The sequence below is a fragment of the Monocercomonoides exilis genome, assembly GCF_001643675.1.
Source record: "Monocercomonoides exilis strain PA203 chromosome Unknown scaffold8-1962414, whole genome shotgun sequence".
NCBI lineage: Eukaryota > Preaxostyla > Oxymonadida > Polymastigidae > Monocercomonoides > Monocercomonoides exilis.
Window position 1 is genome coordinate 1,775,285 of NW_027150553.1, and position 22,430 is coordinate 1,797,714.

At 35.0% G+C, this 22,430-nt stretch overlaps 4 protein-coding genes across 4 annotated transcripts; 2 read left to right on the forward strand and 2 right to left on the reverse strand.

The window, feature by feature from the left end:
- Positions 1–6,353: 6,353 nt before the first annotated feature.
- MONOS_12098 (uncharacterized protein) lies at positions 6,354–7,820 on the reverse strand (the record flags this gene model as incomplete). The annotated part of the gene is made up of 1 exon (XM_067864688.1): positions 6,354–7,820. The coding sequence occupies one exon, from the start codon at positions 7,818–7,820 to the stop codon at positions 6,354–6,356; it is 1,467 nt and encodes a 488-aa protein (XP_067733161.1).
- A 2,622-nt stretch (positions 7,821–10,442) lies between these two features.
- On the reverse strand, positions 10,443–12,856 carry MONOS_12100c1 (uncharacterized protein; the record flags this gene model as incomplete). The annotated part of the gene is made up of 3 exons (XM_067864692.1): positions 10,443–12,428; positions 12,643–12,740; positions 12,816–12,856. The coding sequence occupies 3 exons, from the start codon at positions 12,854–12,856 to the stop codon at positions 11,098–11,100; spliced, it is 1,470 nt and encodes a 489-aa protein (XP_067733162.1). The 3' UTR covers positions 10,443–11,097.
- A 2,041-nt stretch (positions 12,857–14,897) lies between these two features.
- MONOS_12101c1 (uncharacterized protein) lies at positions 14,898–15,666 on the forward strand (the record flags this gene model as incomplete). Its single annotated transcript, XM_067864694.1, has 2 exons — positions 14,898–14,903; positions 15,283–15,666. The coding sequence occupies 2 exons, from the start codon at positions 14,898–14,900 to the stop codon at positions 15,664–15,666; spliced, it is 390 nt and encodes a 129-aa protein (XP_067733163.1).
- A 1,064-nt stretch (positions 15,667–16,730) lies between these two features.
- On the forward strand, positions 16,731–18,620 carry MONOS_12102 (uncharacterized protein; the record flags this gene model as incomplete). The annotated part of the gene is made up of 1 exon (XM_067864696.1): positions 16,731–18,620. One exon carries the CDS (start codon positions 16,731–16,733, stop codon positions 18,618–18,620), a length of 1,890 nt encoding a protein of 629 aa, XP_067733164.1.
- Positions 18,621–22,430: the final 3,810 nt, after the last annotated feature.

Below are 22,430 nucleotides of genomic sequence, written 5' to 3' on the forward strand. Positions count from 1 at the left end.
AACTATATAAATTACATACAATATCATTTTTGTGTGATTGATGAAATTGTTGCATTCCCCTTGGCCATCCAATTGACAAAAATCATCAGGCAGAATTTCAGAATTTTTGCATTGCCTCGTTTCTTGTTGCCTCCACAGGAAATAATATTTCTAGTTCTACAGGTAATGTTCATTCACGGATTTCTCATTCTGTGATGGAATATTCCGTTTTTTCAAATCTGATGATCATTGAATCCATTACAAAAAAGACTCAAGTTACAAACCGTTGTTTTTCTTCCTGGATGCAAGTCAAAAAATACCAACAGTAAATAGGATGGCGCGAGCGCAGCTATTTTTGTGATTGCATAACATTGTATTTATTTGCCTGTTTCTTCTGTTCAGGCGTGGGCTCGTTCAATGTGAATGGCGAAATGGCATTTCTTTCTGGCTGCAGTGCATTTCCAAAAATGCAGGCTGCACATTGCACAAATAGATGTTTATGGTCTGCAGACATTATTTTAATGGACTTTTTGTCAATTTCATTTCTTTTTTTTTTATTATTATTTTTCTTTGATTGAATTTTTGATGAATAATTGTTTTGTGGGCTTGAAGATTTCGCGGAGGATGGGCAGAAACAGAAAACCCCTTGGATGTTATGGAGTGGATGTATATTGATGAATTTCAATCCGTTTTTGCGACAGAGCTGCTCAACAGAATGCAGAAAAAGATGGAGAAAAAGAAAATATTCACCAGAAAATTCAGTCGTGATATTGAAGGTTGGTGGATGTAATAAAATAATGAAGAGGATCCTTAATCGTCGCTTTCATTTTTTCCGAGTTGAACAGAAAAGTTGATAGGAATGATTGCTGATGAAACTGAGGAGAAAGAAGAGAAAGAAGGAAAAGCAGGTGACTGATCTTTGCGAATGCCATGATTCTCTGAGTCAAAACTACCCGCCTGGATTGTTTTCGATTTGTGTGCGTTGCTTTGTGAATGCTTTGTTGAAGAGAGAGGACTATGAGGAGATACAAACAGAAGTGGATATGGCTTTGCTGAGTTTGAGGCGTGTCAATTACATTCGGGTTTGAAACATTTTTTTTGATTGTTATTTTTGTTATTTTTCAGAAAATAGAAATAATATGGAATAGACGACAGAAAGAGAAGGATCCCTGAAGGAGCTGATGGAAATCATGGAGTGTCATCCAGAACACAACAATCTGGCTGGGCTTGTGTGTGTCGGTCAGCACGGGAGTTTTTGATGTGCAGATGAAGATGAGAAAGGATTGGAAGGTGTGATCGCGGACGTGACGGCAGTATATTGAAGTTGAATCTTTTTGTTAAAAATGAAGATGTGTTGATTGAAAACAATATAATTTCTGTGCTTGAATGTTTTATTAATAGTGAATTGCTTGTAAAAAATGAATAATTAGTTTTATTATATTATATTTTATTTCTTTTTCTTTTTCTTTTTCTTTTTCTTATTCTTTTTCTTTTTCTTTTTCTTATTCTTTTTCTTATTCTTTTTCTTTTTCTTATTCTTATTCTTTTTTCTTTTTCTTTTTCTTTTTCTTATTCTTATTCTTTTTTTTCTTTTTCTTTTCTTTTTCTTTTTCTTTTTCTTTTTCTTTTCTTTTTCTTTTTCTTTTTCTTTTTCTTTTTCTTTTTCTTTTTCTTTTTCTTTTTTCTTTTCTTTTTCTTTTCTTTTTCTTTTCTTTTTCTTTTTTCTTTTTCTTTTCTTTTTCTTTTTCTTTTTCTTTTTCTTTTTCTTATTCTTTTTCTTATTCTTTTTCTTTTTCTTATTCTTATTCTTATTCTTTTTCTTTTTCTTTTTCTTTTTCTTTTTCTTATTCTTTTTCTTTTTCTTTTTCTTTTTCTTTTTCTTATTCTTATTCTTATTCTTTTTCTTTTTCTTTTTCTTTTTCTTATTCTTTTTCTTTTTCTTATTCTTTTTCTTTTTCTTTTTCTTTTTCTTATTCTTATTCTTTTTCTTATTCTTTTTCTTATTCTTTTTCTTATTCTTTTTCTTTTTCTTTTTCTTTTCTTATTCTTATTCTTATTCTTATTCTTTTTCTTTTTCTTTTTCTTATTCTTTTTCTTTTCTTTTTCTTTTCTTTTTCTTTTTCTTTTTCTTTTTCTTTTTCTTATTCTTATTCTTTTTCTTTTTCTTTTTCTTATTCTTTTTCTTTTTCTTTTTCTTTTTCTTTTTCTTTTTCTTATTCTTTTTCTTTTTCTTTTTCTTTTTCTTTTCTTATTCTTTTTCTTTTTCTTTTTCTTTTTCTTTTTCTTTTCTTTTTCTTTTTCTTTTCTTTTCTTTTCTTTTTCTTTTTCTTTTTCTTTTTCTTTTTCTTATTCTTTTTCTTTTCTTTTTCTTTTCTTTTCTTTTTCTTATTCTTATTCTTATTCTTTTTCTTTTTCTTTTTCTTTTTTTTTCTTTTCTTTTTCTTTTTCTTATTCTTTTTCTTTTTCTTTTTCTTTTTCTTTTTCTTTTTCTTATTCTTTTTCTTTTTCTTTTTCTTTTTCTTATTCTTATTCTTATTCTTTTTTTTTTTTCTTTTTCTTTTTCTTTTTCTTTTTCTTATTCTTTTTCTTTTTCTTTTTCTTTTTCTTTTTCTTTTATTTGATTCAACAAAATGAATTTATTTTTTGATCATTACAAAATTGAAAACAAAATTAATTAGTCTTCACTCCAATTTGACAAATTTTCCCCATCATCAACCTCATCACTTGAAGTTTCATCTTCTTTTGAAATTTTGATTTCATTGATATCATCAATTTTAAAAGGGTCATTTTTTATTTATTCTTATTCTTCCTGATCCTTTTCTATTTTTTCCAAATATCTGAATCTCCTTTTTCCTGTTGTTCATCTTGAATTATCTTCTTTTCCATTCATGCTCATCAAATTCTACACTTTTTCTACAGCTTTGTTATACAAAAGGATTATGGTTGATTGAATCCATGCATTTCATGTGTTTAACCCTTTTCCAACATCCAACCTTTTTTTTCAAATGAACATCAAAAAGTGCATATTTGAGATTGTGTTAACTCTTTCCATAATATCAAAATGTTCGAGAAAATTTCTTTGTCAGTTTATTGTTTGCTCATCTTGTGCTTATGAAAATTATCCAGTTATTGTTGCACCTGCTGCATATTCAATATCTGTAAGTTTCATTTTTCTAACAACTAAGCAAAACTCAAATGGTGAATTTGACATTCTGGATGTTTGTCTTGATAAATGTATTGAAAAAAATTAATCCCCAGGCTTTAATTGCATTCATGAATTTTCCCAAAATATCGAAATAATAATCCTTTTTCTCTTCAAAAACGTCCTTTTAATGAAATTTGATTTGATCAAGCTCACAAAAAGTTGTGAGTTTCACACAATATATTCAAGAAAAATTTAAAAGAGGTCTTTTTTTTCTATTTTCAATTTCAAAAAGTTCGTTGTAATGATCGAATATATGGTGATTATTTTTGAAATTATAACTTTTTTCGGGGTGTTCATTTTTCTAAGCTTGTTTGTCATTGGGAAGAGATTTTGTATTCAAATTGAAAAATTATCACAACTGTTTTGAAAACAAATGTTTTCACTCAAATAAAGATGAAGATGTCTTCTATGAGCTTTTTCAATTCTCAGTGTTCTTTTGTTGATATTCAAGGAAAATTTTCGAACCGAAATTTTTGAAAGAAAAAAATTTATTGAAAAAAAATAATAACTCATATATATATATTGGAAAAATAAAGTTTCAAGCACTTCAAAATTATGCAATTGTTCCACCAAATTTGACAAAGTTTGCAGGAAAAAGCATGAAGAATTAAATGGCGAGTCATGCATGTTGGATGAAAGGAATTACTGATAGAATGATCAATTGCGACAAAATGAATGAATATCGGAGCTTTCAATTTTGCACCAAAAAAATAGGAAAAGTCATTAACGTTTCATATTGATACAATTCATAAATTTATAGTTATCGGAAGGTCTTTTGAAGAAGTTTATAAATTTTGATGAAGTTATTAATGTTTGAATAAAAAGTTTATGATCAAAAGTGTTTAATGGCAAAATCTGTGGAGGAAAAGAATAGCAAACAATATTTCAATTGAGAGCGTTCTTCTTTGATAAAAAAGAAACTTGAAATTGGTTTTTTTCAACGTTTTCAAGAGTATGCTGCAAAGGGTTGCCCTATATGCAGAAATAAAAGGAAAGAAAAAGAAGAAACAGAAGGATACAAACACATTTGCCGTCAAACATATTGAAAAAAAACCTCAATATTTCAAAATTCCATTTTTTCCAAAATGAAACTTCCAATTTATATTGTTCTACTAATTCTTTTATATTATTGGATTGGAATTGGATTGAAACAGATTCATTTGCTGACAGATGTTTCTTGTCCAACAATAGGTTTATGGATAAGCATTGTTCGAGTTGTTTGCACACAAATATGGAATGAAATGATATCAAAATTATGAGGATCTTGAAAATTCTTCGAAATTAATGAGGATGTTTGGAGGTGAAGGAAATATGGAAGAGGAAGAAAGAAGGACATGCTGTGGATTTTTGGAGGAGTTGAGAGCAAGGAAGGAGGAGGAGCTGGAACATATCCCGTTATCATCGTTCCAAGCGGAACAAAAGAAACATTGATCCCGATAATTCAAGATAGAATTTTTCAAGGAACGACAATAATTCGTGAAGAATGGAAAAGCTGCAATTGATTGAAAGATTAAGGATATGTTAATATCATCGTTTGCCACAAAAGGAACAACAAAGACCCAGAAACAGGTGCTTGCACCAATGCAGTTGAAGAGTTATAGAGTCATTGAAGAGCATTTTTTCCCTTTGCAAGGTATTAGAAAAACATTCAAAACAAATTGCTTGTGCATGTGGCTTCTAAAACGAATTTCAAACTCAAATTTTGTTGATATTTAACAAAAAATGCAATATTTTGTTCCAAAAGAAAGACCTATTACTGCGGATGATGAATTGGTTCTGACAGAAAATGATGAAATCTCTGATACGGATGACATTCAACATGAGTTGCACGATGCTGAAATTGAAGAAGATTCGTATGGTATTGATGACGTAGAAGTTGCTTCTAATTATTCTGATGAATAAACAGAAATCTTCAGTTGATCAGTTTAAATGAATATCAATTGATTTGCTTTTTCAAAAACATTTTCTGTCAACTTTTTTTCACATTTCAATCCTTTATTAATACAAAAGAAATCATAAGAGACTTAAATAATCTCAATTTGAAAGTTCAGATATTATTTAAATTTGTCTCAATTGCTTTCATTGCTACATATTCAACATGGAAAAACTCAATAACACACTGCCGAGGTGGATTTATTTGTCATTTGTTTCAAAGAAGTTTTTTATTATTTTGGTCCATTGTCATAATCAAAGAAATGACAATCTTACAAATAATCTTTTGAATTGAACTTTTTTGTGTGCTTTATCATTTCCATATTTTTTGATGAATGATTAATTTTCAATTGCTTTCAAGTGGATAATTCATTTCAATACTTATTTCAATTCAGGTGATTCTTCTTTGCCAATCTTCAATGATGAATGATGTCTTCCCATAATTTGAATTATGATTCAAGAACATATATCCTTCACGAGATTGTAATTAAACAATGGAAATTGCTTATTATCGCATTGTCTTATTTAATATTGTTTATTGGAATAGACTCCTATGATTGAATAAGATGAAGCACAACACAAGAAAAGGATGAAATGAAATTATAAATCGAATCATTTTGAAGAACAATATTTCATTTTTTCCAACTTTTTATAAATTAAAAGGATCTTCCACAGAATAATTAATCTAACTGTCGTTCTTTCTTGAAAAGACATTCATTCTGCATATGAGAAATTCTTTTTGACATCATATTATTTTCTATTTAAAATTCCGATTTGATGTTTTGTTTCAAAAATGAGCAAACACATGGGAAAAAATTATTTTTGATTTCCAGTTTGATGTCTTTTTTTTCTTTTTGAAATATTCGTTTTTCTTGATTTCAAATTAGGGAACGTTTGTATATTTATTTATTAAAATTTACTAATACTCAAAAAAAAAAAAAAATAAAAAAATAAAAATAAAAAAATAAAAATAAAATAAAAATAAAAATAAAAATTGTTCATCAGAATTCAGAAAATAAGCTGGAAACACGTTTCCTTTTTTGAAAAGAATTATTCAAAAATAATTGGACTGCTTTCAATACATCAAACTGATGAACAAACATTTTGCATGCAAATACAATAAAAAACAAAAGAATTTCAAATTTGTGCTTATCGCAACTTTTTGTGCACAGCAATGACAACAATATGAAATCAGGGCAATTTCATTTCCTAACTGTTTTTGGTGCAGCATACATAACTAGCTTCCGCAAGCTGAAATGCAAACCAATTTGTCTTTCAGCCAATCCATTTTCGTTGTTTGGCCAAAAACCCAAGAACCTGAACTCGAATAATAATACACATAGCACACCCTCTGATTATCAGTGTTTGTCGTGTAACATTCATTGAACGGATTTCCAGAAGACAAAAAAACATTGAATTGATCATAATATATCGCATCGTGACCATATGGCGTATTTGCAGAGCACTTGCATTCATGAAAGAACAGAAAATAACAATAAAAATAATTGGTTGGAACTGCTGTGTTTCTGGATTCAAAATACAATCCCCCTCCATTTGCTGTTGCTGAACATGAAATTAACTGAATGCTCCTCACTTTGAATGCAGCAGGAACAGTGTTGCAATACAGCCCTCCGCCCCATGTGCTTATTGTTGAGCACGAAGTGAAATTACACTCAAACACACACGAGCTCCCTCCTTCTCCATCTTCTTCCCCGATGCACCCTGATCCAGGCACACTGAAATTGAACAACCTCAACCCTCCCCCATCGTGGTGAGCCTTGCACATCTGGAAGTCGCACCCACTGACAAGGGCACATGAACTTATTTGGTAAGCATACACCCCTCCCCCGCCAAAGTTATGCGCTGTGCACGAATTGAACACGTTGCTCACAATCTTGATCGTCTTGATTGCGTGGCACATGATTGCTCCCCCATGGTAGAATGCAGTGCAATCATTGAATGAGCAATGAGATACAGATAGTTCTCCAGAATTGAGATTGTACATTCGAATTGCTCCACCATTTGAAGCATCATCAGTATAATCATCTTTGTTTCCAGTCGTTTTCGACCCGTTCCACTCGCACCAAATAAACGAATTGGTCCCATTTTCTGTTTCATTTTGTCTCCCCGGAGTCAACTTTCTGTCTGATGTTCCTTCGCAAACAACATTTCTTGTTCTGCAACATCCAACAAACGAGGTATTTGAGGCAATCAAAGAGGCAAAGGGGTTGTTGAGGGAAGGAACAATTCCGCCATCATACACATCACAAACTGATGAGAATGAGCAACTATTCATCAAACATGTAGCTTGGGCTGACGTAGTGGTTGGAGGTGAACATGCCTCATTTGCTATTGAGATGTTGAAAAAAGTGAGTTTGGAGAGGGACATTAGGGGAATAGAAGGGGATGATAGGAATGGGGCTGATGAGACACAAAAAGAAGAGAATCGTGATTCACTCACTGAAATACTTCCTTCAATATCTTCTCCTTCTCCATCTCCTTCTCTTCCTCTTCCTCTTCCTATTTCTCCTCCTTCTCCTCCTTTTTCTTCACCTCCACCCTTCTCCCTTCCATATCCCTTCCCTCCAAATAGCCTGCCTGAATAGATCTCTCCCCCTCTTCTCCACCCTTTCAATGTGACGTTTGTCAACACCCCAATGCTTCCACTCACATCAAATGCCCCTGCCTCAACATCCTTCCCCATTCCCACAACAAACTTTTCATCCTCTTCCCCTTTTCTCACTCTTCTTCAAATGCTCCTCAAAACATTCGATCTTCAAATTCCTTTTTCCTCCATTTCCTCGCCTTTCATCATTTTCAATCAGCGTTCTTATAAAAATCATCTTCTTCTCAAATTCTTGTAAGACTCCTTCTTTGGTCATATCATCAATTTCTCTTCTCTCTATCTTTTATCGCTTCCCTTCCCCCTTTTCAAAATACCTTTTCCATTTCGCAAATCCCTTCTTTTCCACCCATTTCATATGTTTCCCTTTGCTCACTCATCCATTCCCATTCCATTTCCCGCCTTCTGCCATCTTCACGGGATCGCCTCAAAATCCATCTTTCCTCATCCCTCGCGCTTTTAACCAACGAAGATATTCTTCCAAAAAGATCCTAATTTCAAATAAAAATATATATTAGAAAATTTTGATAAAATGTTATTTCTTTTATTAAAAATAAAAAATATGAATTCAAACCTTGTATAATCTCCATTCTTCATTGCTTCTGTTCTTCTTTTTTCTGTCTTTTCTTCTTTCTCCTTCTCCAGATTATTTTTCCTTTCTGCAAAAGCACCCATTTCCCCTCATCTCATTCTTCCATCATTCAATCAACAGCTTTGTATCTCTTCTGCTCCTCCAAAAATAAACATTCCATTTCCATTCTCCTGTTCTGCTTCCATTCGAATTGCTCCTTCAACTTGTGCTTTCATAAAATAGGCGAGGACCACTGAGAAGAGGAAGAAGTGGAAGATGATAATAATTGTTAAGAAGAACAAATAGAATGAAAAAATGAAATCGACAATTAAGAGGAGTAAATGATGGCGAAGAAGGCGAAGAATACGAATTCACTTCTGTTCCAATCGTACTTTTCTCAATGCCTGTCCCAACAACAGAAATTTTCTTTGTTCCAATATCAATCGTTGTTGTCTCGCTTGTGTGATCCCCTCCCATCAGTGTAACCGACAGGCTCACCTGGATCACGCTCTTTTCAACTGCAACACCAATGGTTCTGCATGCACTTGACTCATCCAATCCACACAACTCTTCTGCGTTTCCTCCACTCACAGCCACAAATCGATTGAGAATCCCTCTCTTCAACCAATCCTTTTTGATATTTGATCATACACCCAAGAATCTGAAGGATAATGTGCATAGCACACTCTCTTGTCATCTGTGTTTGTGGTGTAACATTCATAGAAAGGATTGTCTGAATTCAAAAAGATTTTGTAATAATCTAAGTATATCATATCGTGACCATATGGAACATTGGCCAAGCATTTGCATTCATGGAAGAAGAGGAAATAGCAATAAATTGTTTCATTTGGCGCTGTTTGTTTTGCTGGCTCCAAATGAAATCCGCCTCCCCTTGTCATTGCAGAACATGAAATAAACTGCATGCTCCTCATTTTGAATTGATTAGGAACACCATAACAGTACATACCTCCTCCCCATGAGCCAGAAACTGAACATGATGTGAAACTGCAGTCAAACACACACGCACTCTCCCCTTCTCCACTTTCTGTTGAAATGCATCTTGTCCCTGAAATATTAAAATTATCTAATTTTAACCCTCCTCCATAATCAATCGCTTGACAGTTTTTGAACTCGCATCCACTCACCCGAGCACAAGTAGAAATGCCATACAAATAAACACCTCCTCCATATCGATTTGTGGAGACACAACAATTGAAAGTGCTGCTTTCAATACCCACTGATTTGATCGTGTGGCACATTATCCCTCCTCCACCATAATATGACAAGCAGTCGTTGAATGAACAATTCGAAACTGTAAGTGAACCAGACGTCAAGCCATACATAAATATTGCTCCTCCATTCGAGGCTTGTTTTGAATAATCTTCGCTCATTTCAGCAGCCTTCGATCCGTTCCACTCGCACCAAATAAATGAATTTGCTCCATTGAATGTTTCGTTCTGCCTCCCAGGAGTCAACTTTCTATCTGCAGTTCCAATGCATTCAACGTTTCTTGCCCTGCAACATCCAACGAATGAGGTGTTTGAAACAGACAAAGAGGCATAGGGATTGTTGAGGGAAGGGACAATCCCGCCATCATACACATCACAGACCGATGAGAAAAAGCAACTATTCATCAAACATGTGATTTGTGTTGACGTAGTGGTTGAAGACGAACATGCGTCATTTGCTGTTGAAATATTGAAAAAAATATGTTGGAAGAGAAAAATACAGAAAAAAGAGAAATGCAGTTCGCTCACTGAAGCACTTCTTTCTTTGCCTCCTTCTCTTCTCAATGCTTCTTGGTGAAATTTCACAAAATACCTCAACATGGTCGCATCCCTTTTTCCATCTTTTCTGCCCCTTCTTCATCGTCTGCTTTCCCCGTATCCCTTTTTCTTCTGTTGCAATCTTCTGCTTGTTTTCAAAAATCCATTTTCTTTCATCGCTTTAATTGGCATTCGTAAAAAAATTCCAAGTACACAACAATACAAATATACAAGAAAAATGAACGAAATAAAATCATTTATGAAATATATGAAAATCAGAAAAATAAGCATCAAGGCATAACCTTTGTGCAAGAAAAAAATAAAACAAAATAAAACAAAACATACAATAAACCTTTTTATTCAATTTTTTTTTCGCTTACTCTTTCCAATTCGTCGTTTCTTCTTCTTCTTTTCCTCCTCCTCCTCCTCCTCTAAATATTGCTCCTTTTTGCTAACACACCCGCCTGCTCCATCTCTGCCGGCGATCCCGATGCCAATAGCATTTTCCCCATTTTGCTCAAAAGGAAAGAAAAGAAAATAGTCAAAGTCCAGTCCTCAGATTCCCTGATTCAAAAAACTTCAACAACTTGATTCCAATAAATAGATCAGAATGGCGAAGAAGGCAAAGAAGTAATTATTGAAGAAGTATTGAACGACAAATAGAAGGAGATGATAAAACTGATGAATCAGGAGAAGTGGATGATGATGATGTTGTTGTTGATGATGATGACCAAGAAGAAGTTATTTTAAAAATTATTTACAAAAAAGTTAGTGATTATAAATGAGCATTTGACAGCACCTTCACAGTTAGCAGCTCCAAGTGCTCCACCTCTATCTTTCTACTCCTCCTTCTTCGTTGTCTCAAAATCTTGCCAGGCAAAAATAATAAGAGAAGGGAAATTGAAAATAAGACGCTTGCAGATTTAAAGTTGAAGTGAAATGAATTGAAATAGCCAAGGAACAATTTTTAGAAGAAAAATTGCATGAAGAAAATAAAATGAGCAGAAGAAGATGAGAAGGATTAACGGCTAAAATTCGCTCCTGTTCTAATTGAACTCTTCTCTTTGCCTGTCCCAATGATTGAAATCTTCTTTTCCCCAATCTCAACTGTTGTTGCCTCACTCACATGATTCCCTTCCAGCAGCGTGACTGTCAAGCTAATCTGCACCTCACACATCTCAAACGCTTTCTTCACTGTCAGACACGGATATGTTGTATTTGCCCCACAAAGTGGAGTAGTATCATTCCCATTCACAGAAACATATATCGTCTTGTCCTTCAGCCAATCCTTCTTTTCCGTGTGCTGATAAGACCAAACACTTGCATTTGCATAATTGTATGCATAGCACACTCTCTTGTCATCTGTGTTTGTGGTGTAGCATTCTTTGAACGGATTGTCTGAAGATAAAAAGACACTGTAGTAATCATTATACATAACGTCATGACCGTAAGAGGGGTTGTTATAACATTTGCACTCGTGGAAGAAAAGGAAATAACAATAGATTCCATCATCAGGTGCTGTTGGCCTGTTTGGATACAATCTCATTCCTCCGCCCTCTTGCCGTGCTGAACATGAGATAAACTGCATGCTCCTCATTTTGAATGCAACTGGAACAGCAGCACAATACATACCTCCGCCGTAATAATTTGTAACCGAGCACGAAGTGAAACTGCAGTCAAACACACACGCACTCTCCCCTTCTCCATTTTCTGTTGGGATGCATCCTGTTCCTGAAACATTAAAATTGTTAAGATTAAGACCACCTCCATAGCTATTTGCTTTGCAATTCTGGAATTCACAATCGCTGATCAGAACACATGATGAAATCGTATAAATAAGCATTCCACCCCCATAATGATTCTGAGCTGTGCATGCATTAAATGAGTTGTTCTCTATTTTAACTTCTTTTATGCTTGCGCACATTATTCCCCCTCCACGACTGTATGCAAAACAATTATTAAATATACAATGGGAAACAGACACAGAGGCAGATGATAAACCATTCACACAGATTGCCCCTCCGCTCGATTCTCCATCCGTCCATGAATCACTGCTTCCTGTTGTTTTCGATCCGTTCCACTCGCACCAAGTGAATGTATTCGGTCCATTGTCAGTAATGTTTTGCCTCCCTGGATTCAACTTTCCATCTGAAGTTCCTTCACATACAACGTTTCTTGTCCGGCAGCATCCAATGAATGAGGTGTTTGAAGCTGTCAAAGAGGCCAAGGGGTTGTTGAGGGAATGAACAATCCCGCTATCATAAACGTCACAAACTGATGAGAATGAGCAGCTGTTCATCATACACGTGGTTTGGGTTGACGTAGTTGTTGAAGGCAAGCATGCATCATTTGCTGTTGAAATGTTGAAAAATGACAGGTGAGAGAGGGATACAAGGGGTATGGAAGGTGATGAAAGAAATGCTGTTGAAGATGAGATAAGAGATTCGCATGTCGAAACGCTTCCATCTTCACCTCCTTATCTTCTCCTTGCTCTTGGAGTCATGTCGCAAAATATCTCAAGAAGCTCATATCCCATTGTCTTGCCTCTTCCACTTCTTTTGATTACATGCTCTCTTTAAATATCTTTTTCTCCGCTTTTCTCCTTTTGCCTTCTTTCCATATTCCATTCGCATTCTTCGCTTTTGAATGTTAGCACAAAAGTCCCTGTTATGATTAAACAATTAAGAAAAAATATTAAAAATACATAAAATTGTTATTAAAAATATCACAAATCAGTACCATTTTCTTTTTGCAATCTGCTTCCTTTTCTTCATCTTCATTTCCTTCTTGACTTCCTGTCACATTTCTTCTTCAGCCATTTCTTCAATTTTCCGATTATTCTTTTCCGTCGCTTCGCCTTCTTCTTTTTCAAAATTTAACATAAATCTTCAAAGGTCTCCTCTTCCATTCATTTCATTTAAAACCTCTGGCTTATTCATCTATATTCTCAAAAAAATTGTCATTGCCTGATTTCTGAAAAGCATCCAGCATGCTCTTTCCCCCATGTTCATTCATTCCCTGAAAATGTCCTTCCATAAATCTTAATCCCTCAAAAAAAAAAATAAAATGTTTGAAAAATTGGAGGAAAAAAATAATACAAAACAAACTCTGAAATATATTTATCGCCAATCTTCACACACTTTCTTCTTCTTCTTCGAGTGCCTCTCAAAATATTGTTCTTTTCTGCCAACAACATCCAGCTGATCTGTCTCCGCTGCCAATCTCAACATCAATGAAAGTGATTCTGTTCTGCTTCCAAAAATTTGCTTATTTCCAATTCTTGGCGCTGATTCCACTCGAATAACACATAAATAATAAAAATCCATTAAAATGATTTGGTGAAGAAGAAGAAGATAATGACCAAGAAGGGATAAAATTGACATATAATTTCAATTTCCGAAAAGGAGCATACAAAAACAATGATGGTGAAGAAGATGATGAAGAAATATAAAAATTAGTTGCATTCGATGAAGAATAAATATTTGCAGAAGGTGATGAAGGTGATGAAGGTGATAATCAAAAGTGAAGAGAAAAATACACGATTTCATATCATTTGGAGGTGCATATGGAAACACGATTGCGATGTTGGTGATGAAAACAATAAGGCTGAAGAAGAAAGGGGAGAATAGACGGAATAGTTGAAGAAGACAATGAAGACGATGAAGAGGATGAATAAGATGTTAAGGAAATTTCATATGAAAGATAATTTTCTGTTGGAAGATATCCTCAACATAACAATCTCGTTCTCTGCTCCAGTTGCAAATACTTCGATGGCACAATGCCTAATGCGATAGCAAAATGACTCAAATCCATTTTGCCTATCATTTGCCTCCAGCTGCTTGCATCACGCCAAATTGTCTGTATTTCTCGGATTTTCGCCCCTCAACCCAAGCAATCAAGTGCCATTCTACCCCTTTCACCTCGTTCCATAAAATCAATGTCTTGCCCTTCTTCTCCAAAGAAAGGCACCTTGTTCTGCTCCAATTGCCTCCAATGTCCTGTTTCAGTCACTTGTCCCAATCTCTTCAACAAAATTTTTTGAAAATGTCCCCGCCATCTTCAAATGGTGCTCCCATTTCATAGAGATTGGCTGTTCTTCCTTTTTGCCTTGGATGTCTTCCAACCCCGTTCATTTCCGCTCCATCAAAATTCATTTTTCATCGCATTTCGAAACATCGCGCATGTTGAGTCCATTATAAGTCACATAAACATTTGTAACAAAATACATTCAGGCTCTAATATATTTGTAAGGTAACATTTGTCTCGCTTCCTCGTTGTTCTGCTCTGCATAGAATAAATTGTCCATTTTATATAAGTTGTCTGAATCACGACTTTGGAGAGGATACGGATGGAAATATCTTCACAACATATAGCACAATGTAAAATACATACATTGAAAATTCTTCATTTCCATCGAAAATATTGTTGCTTCACAGTTCTCCATCAATCAATATGAACAATTTCATCTTCCATTAAACAGATATTGTTTTTGTAATACCCAACCTTTTCACTGGAAATATTTCACTTAGTCAACCTGTCTTTGTTTTAGCTTCGGAATCTGACCCCGTTGACAGTTTCTGAGCATTTGGCAAAACTTGATCATTTTCCATAACGAATAAGGGCCACAAAAGAAAAGAAAGTCCTACTCGATGCATTGTGGCTGAATGGACATATAAAGGCAATGTGATTAAAAAAATATGTATTTCTGGTGTGGGGTGATGGAGCTGAGCTTTTGGAGGGGCAGGGTTACGAAGGGGAAAGGAGCGATAAAAGGATGTTTTTTGTGGAAAAGAGGTGTTTTCGTGAGATTTCAGAGGCAAAATGGATGTGTGGCGGATAGATAGGGATGAGATTTAGAGGGGTTGTTTTTGAGATTTTTATCATTGGGAAGGTGTTGAGGCAGTGTTTATTATTTGAGAAAAGGAATTTGTTGTTGAGAAGGTGGGATAAGATGGAAAACAAGAAGGGCCGAAAATGAGTGGAGTGAATGGAATATATTTATTGGAGGAGAGGACGAGAAATGGAGAGATATGTGGAGGAGGTGTTATTTATTTTCAAATGCAGGGAGAGAGAGGAGGGCTCATATGAGGCGGAACAAGAAGAAAAATTTTTGTGAGTGCGTGTATAATTAGAGAGGGAAGCGGGGTTGAAGGGGAAAAAAAAGTGAGAGATATTTTTTTAATCTTTTTTAATTTTTTATTGAAAGGACCGTTTGGCCGCGCCTCTCATTTGCAGGACAAGTGTTGGAGGCGGATGCGGAGGAAGACGGGAAGAAGGAACATCAGCGCTGGCACTTTGCATTGGAGGTGTGGAGACAGAGGAAGATGAGGAGCTGACTATGGGAGGTGTTTTGCAATGGAAAGAGACAGAAAAAGGATGGAGATATTTATATTTTTTTGGTTGGAAGAAGGGGAATGGGAGATGGGGAGACAGGGACTGTGATATTTGGCGTGGTGGTATTGTTGTTGTTTTGGGGGGAAATGGAGAGAAGAAGAAGAGGTTTTGCGAAAAGAGATGGGAAGGGGTTATTCAGATGGAATCTTCTTCTTTACCAGTTTTTTATGGAATGGAGTTTGTGGAGGTTATTTGAGTGGAAGAAGAATAGAGGGTTGTGGTTTGATTAATATTTATTTGAGGAAGCAGAAAAGAAGCGAAGGCGGGAAAGATGGGCTTTGTTGGCAGAACGGAGAAATATTTAGAAAAGTAGAAAGAAAAAAGTCGCGAAGGGGGGTTGCTATAAAAGGCATGAATATATATTTTTTTATTACGATTTTTCATATATTATTTTTGTTGAAATCAGGGTTTTTGCAAAGATATTTTATGCAAATGAATGAACATGGAATATGGAAAGAGAGGATTAAAAATGCATAAAAGAAGTCTGGATGAAATAAATGAAGGGGCGCATAGAGGAGTGAGCTGGAGGAGAAATGCGAAATGAAATGAAAGAAAGATAATTTTGAAGGTTTTGGAAGGAGTGCTGGACAAATGTGGTTGAAAGCAAAAAGAGAGAATGGGAAAATGATGAAAAGACAAAAAACATGCACAAATAATTGAGAAGAAGAAAAGAAAGTGTGCCTAACAAAGAAGAAAAAGAAAGAGAAAGGAATTTTAGAGAAAACTTGATGTGAGAGGCTTTTATGAGGAAATAATTCAAAAATTTGGAGAAAGTTCTAAAAAGAAGATGGAAATATACCTCGGAATATTAATCAAAATAAAAGGCTTGAAGATAGAGGTCACACTCCGCGTCTATTTCAGAAGGGTTTGTTTTTGCGGGAGATAACGGAAGGGACGAGGAAGCGAGGAATGCGGTGATTCTTTGACAAAAGTTGGCAAGATTGAAGGATAAAAAAGGTATGATATTTTTATTAATTATATTATTTGACTATTTTTTATATGATTTATTGTTTTTTCTTTCTATTTGTTTGAACAAAATTGTTTTTGCTTGCGTTTTCTAAAACAGCGAGGAAAAGCAGAATAAGATCAGACGATAGAAAGTGAAGGGCAATGAGCAGAATCAGCGTGGGAAAGAGCTTTATAGGATCATTAATAATAAAAAGGCATTGGCAGTGAAGGTTCTTTTACACATTTTTTAAACAAGATACTTTATATGAGCAGCGAAAAAGGAAGGAAAAGAGTTTTAGGGGTATTGGAATTATGATGAAAATAATATTGAGAGGGGTTGGGAGAGGAAGGGATGAAGGAGGACAACGAGGTGGTGAAGAAAGAGGTGGAAAAGGAAGAGGAGAAGAAAGAGAAGAAGAAAGTGAAGGAGGTGGGAGTGTGTTTGTGTGTGAGTCGAATTTCTCATCTTTTTGTGTGTCTTCAGCCCCGTTTCTGGCACCTCCTCTGACACGCCTTGTGACACTCACCCGACTGACCTTCTTCAACATCTCCACAAATCCACCAAAAATAACACATCTGGATGAAGGGCCGAGCCAAAGAGTGTTTCTGATGAGTGGATGTGAATTTGTGTTGGTATGGGATGTGTATGATGGGGGCATTGTCCCCTCGCTCAACAGCCCTTCATCGTCATTGGCTGCCTCGAACACCTCGTTTGTCAGGTGCTATCGCACTCAGAATGTTGAAGTCAATGGGAGTGAAGGGAATCCATCGAAACCAGCGAGACAGCAGATAGCAGACAATGGGGCGAATTCGTTCACTTGGTGTGTGTGGAATGGGTCAAATACAACTGGAACAAACTCTGGTTATTCTTATGGAGATTCAAATGGCGGAGCGATTTACATGTATAACAAGGCATCAGGAACACTTTCAGTGAAGTTTTGTTCGTTCAATGATTGTTATGCGCATTATGATGGCGGAGGAATATTGTGTGTTTCAATCAATTCTATCAAGATTGAGAACAACTCGTTCAATGCTTGTACAGCAAAAAATTGGGCTGGAGGAGGATTGTATGCTAATTCGATTTCGTCATGTGTCAGGATCAGCGGTTGCGAATTCAAGAGTTGCAAAGCGAAAAATTATGGAGGAGGTTTATGTCTCGATTCTTTTAATGTTTCTGGAACCAATTGTATTGGAACAGAAAGTGGGAAAGGGGAGAGCGCTTGTGTGTTTGAGTGTTTCTTCGCTTCGTGCTCTCTTACAAATTCTTATGGCGGAGGGATGTATTGTTATGGTGTCCCATCTGCTTTCAAAATGAGGAGCCTCCAATTTATTTCTTGCTCAGCAGTGTCATATGGTGGAGGATTTTGGTTTAATCCAAGCCAATCAACAGCTCCAGGCAACAAGCTTTATTGCTATTTCTTCTTCTTCCACGATTGCAGTTGCAATGCCTCCACTCCATATGGACACGATGTAATGTATTACGATTATTACAATCTCTTCTCATCGAATAACCCATTCTGTGAATCGTATACAACGAATAGCGATGCAAACAGATTATGCTATGCTTATTATTCAGGCAGTTGGCAATATCAGCATACACAAAAGAAGGATTGGCTGAAGGAAGGGATGAAGGATCGGTATGTTGGGGTGAGCGGAGATGATACAAACAATCTGTGTGGGATGAGTGAGGCAGCGCCGTGCAAGACAGTGGGGCATGCAGTGGGGTCGAGCATGGCGCAGCTGAGCTCGACAATCACAGTGCTGGGTGGGAGGCATGTGAGCGAAGAGAAGACGATCAGTGTTGGGGGAAAGAAGATTTCTGTTTTGGGGAGAGGGAAGACGGTGAGTGTGATTGGGACAAGTGCGCTTTCTCCGCCTGCAACAACGCTGTTCAGCATATCTTCTGGCCAACTGGAGGTGGGGCATGTGGGGATCGATCACAACGCGACAAGAAGCTCATCGCCGAGTGTGTTTGTGGTGTCACTGGGGAGCGGGACGCTTTTGCTGGAGGATGTGGTGATCGACTCTTCGACATCAGGTGGGAATGGAATGACGAAGTGTGTGTTTGAAGTGGCACTGAGGCAGCTGAAAACGATTGATGTGGAGATAGAAAATATGAAAGTGAGCCAACTTCTGTTTGTCGAACCATCATCAGTAGGATTGGCATTGAGAGAATATTATTTATTGTTTATTTTGTTCTGACCGCATAACACATTGACTGAAGAGAGAGAGAAAATAGAAATTCTGAGATTAACTTTTTAATATCATTTTTAGTGAAATGAAATATGATGAAGTGTTATTTTGCATTGAGAATACGTATGCTTTACAAATTAGATTATTTTTTATGAATATGATTTGTTGATAAAAATTTTGTGGATGAGTGAAAAGATGGAATAAATGAAAAAACACACAAAAAACAATGGTAAAATGATAAATTTTAAATGAATTCAAATATCTGTTTTTGACAAATTATTCCAAAAATGATTGTTATTTGAACATTCTGATAAAAAAGTTTCAAAATATTTGAAAATAGAAACAAAAATCGAAAATGCTTTAATTATCAAGAAAATTGTATTTATCAATAATCATGATTTATCATTCACTTTAGATTGCAATGATAATAAAATTATCATAGATTTATATATGAGTTGCTTCAGTCTTCTGATGATTGTGAATCATGAACACCACAGATAATCTTGTTTCAATGAGTATATTATTGTGAAGGTATTGAATATATTCAAACTCTGAAAAATATATTATTTTCATTTTTTATAAAAAAAATAATTTAAAAGATAAGAGAAGAAATTGTGTCAAATCATTTACAGGGATCTGTATTGTTTTCAAAAATTAATTCAAATAGACATTTGTTCATAAATGGGTGATTATTCTTGAAATCAAACAATATTTCTGGGAGTGAATTATTTCCTTTCTCACTTTTCAATGAAGTTATTTGTGTTGAATTGAAATTGACACAGAGAATGGTGATGAACAATAAATGTGATGTTTTTTCATTTTTGAAAGTCATTTGATGTTGTTTTCCAACAATCATCAAAAATCTGAATTTATTGACAGAACGTGTCTGATCTCAAAAAAATGGATTAGCCTTGAATAGCATAATCCTCAAGCCAATGAATCATTGTTGGAATGGTATCAACAATTTATCCTTAGAAAAAGACATTTCATCTTGAAACACTCAGCTCTTGCTCGTTTCTCAATGATCGTTTGTTGTTGAGTCTTTTCATCTCAAACAAATGTTTTGACATATTTTTCTTCTTTATTCCTATTTCTTATTTTCAGATGTCTCAACTTTTGTTGAAAAAGTGGAAAATTGAGAAAAAATTGGAATGACAAACTGAAAAGGAAAGGGGGATGGGTATTATTCTTTTTGAAAAGAAACAAATATTCATTTTAATTTCTGAAATGATTTTTGTGATTTTGTTTATCTTTTTTGTTCCAAAATTTTCAAATATCACGATTAATCAGCAAAAATATTCTATTTTTCCACATCAAAGAATGATTTCATTTCACATTCTCTTTTATTGAAATGAATATTTGTTTCTTTTCAAAAAGAATAATACCCATCCCCCTTTCCTCTTCAGTTTGTCATTCCAATTTTTTCTCAATTTTCCACTTTTTCAACAAAAGTTGAGACATCTGAAAATAAGAAATAGGAATAAAGAAGAAAAATATGTCAAAACATTTGTTTGAGATGAAAAGACTCAACAACAAACGATCATTGAGAAACGAGCAAGAGCTGAGTGTTTCAAGATGAAATGTCTTTTTCTAAGGATAAATTGTTGATACCATTCCAACAATGATTCATTGGCTTGAGGATTATGCTATTCAAGGCTAATCCATTTTTTTGAGATCAGACACGTTCTGTCAATAAATTCAGATTTTTGATGATTGTTGGAAAACAACATCAAATGACTTTCAAAAATGAAAAAACATCACATTTATTGTTCATCACCATTCTCTGTGTCAATTTCAATTCAACACAAATAACTTCATTGAAAAGTGAGAAAGGAAATAATTCACTCCCAGAAATATTGTTTGATTTCAAGAATAATCACCCATTTATGAACAAATGTCTATTTGAATTAATTTTTGAAAACAATACAGATCCCTGTAAATGATTTGACACAATTTCTTCTCTTATCTTTTAAATTATTTTTTTTATAAAAAATGAAAATAATATATTTTTCAGAGTTTGAATATATTCAATACCTTCACAATAATATACTCATTGAAACAAGATTATCTGTGGTGTTCATGATTCACAATCATCAGAAGACTGAAGCAACTCATATATAAATCTATGATAATTTTATTATCATTGCAATCTAAAGTGAATGATAAATCATGATTATTGATAAATACAATTTTCTTGATAATTAAAGCATTTTCGATTTTTGTTTCTATTTTCAAATATTTTGAAACTTTTTTATCAGAATGTTCAAATAACAATCATTTTTGGAATAATTTGTCAAAAAAACAGATATTTGAATTCATTTAAAATTTATCATTTTACCATTGTTTTTTGTGTGTTTTTTCATTTATTCCATCTTTTCACTCATCCACAAAATTTTTATCAACAAATCATATTCATAAAAAAATAATCTAATTTGTAAAGCATACGTATTCTCAATGCAAAATAACACTTCATCATATTTCATTTCACTAAAAATGATATTAAAAAGTTAATCTCAGAATTTCTATTTTCTCTCTCTCTTCAGTCAATGTGTTATGCGGTCAGAACAAAATAAACAATAAATAATATTCTCTCAATGCCAATCCTACTGATGATGGTTCGACAAACAGAAGTTGGCTCACTTTCATATTTTCTATCTCCACATCAATCGTTTTCAGCTGCCTCAGTGCCACTTCAAACACACACTTCGTCATTCCATTCCCACCTGATGTCGAAGAGTCGATCACCACATCCTCCAGCAAAAGCGTCCCGCTCCCCAGTGACACCACAAACACACTCGGCGATGAGCTTCTTGTCGCGTTGTGATCGATCCCCACATGCCCCACCTCCAGTTGGCCAGAAGATATGCTGAACAGCGTTGTTGCAGGCGGAGAAAGCGCACTTGTCCCAATCACACTCACCGTCTTCCCTCTCCCCAAAACAGAAATCTTCTTTCCCCCAACACTGATCGTCTTCTCTTCGCTCACATGCCTCCCACCCAGCACTGTGATTGTCGAGCTCAGCTGCGCCATGCTCGACCCCACTGCATGCCCCACTGTCTTGCACGGCGCTGCCTCACTCATCCCACACAGATTGTTTGTATCATCTCCGCTCACCCCAACATACCGATCCTTCATCCCTTCCTTCAGCCAATCCTTCTTTTGTGTATGCTGATATTGCCAACTGCCTGAATAATAAGCATAGCATAATCTGTTTGCATCGCTATTCGTTGTATACGATTCACAGAATGGGTTATTCGATGAGAAGAGATTGTAATAATCGTAATACATTACATCGTGTCCATATGGAGTGGAGGCATTGCAACTGCAATCGTGGAAGAAGAAGAAATAGCAATAAAGCTTGTTGCCTGGAGCTGTTGATTGGCTTGGATTAAACCAAAATCCTCCACCATATGACACTGCTGAGCAAGAAATAAATTGGAGGCTCCTCATTTTGAAAGCAGATGGGACACCATAACAATACATCCCTCCGCCATAAGAATTTGTAAGAGAGCACGAAGCGAAGAAACACTCAAACACACAAGCGCTCTCCCCTTTCCCACTTTCTGTTCCAATACAATTGGTTCCAGAAACATTAAAAGAATCGAGACATAAACCTCCTCCATAATTTTTCGCTTTGCAACTCTTGAATTCGCAACCGCTGATCCTGACACATGACGAAATCGAATTAGCATACAATCCTCCTCCAGCCCAATTTTTTGCTGTACAAGCATTGAACGAGTTGTTCTCAATCTTGATAGAATTGATTGAAACACACAATATTCCTCCGCCATCATAATGCGCATAACAATCATTGAACGA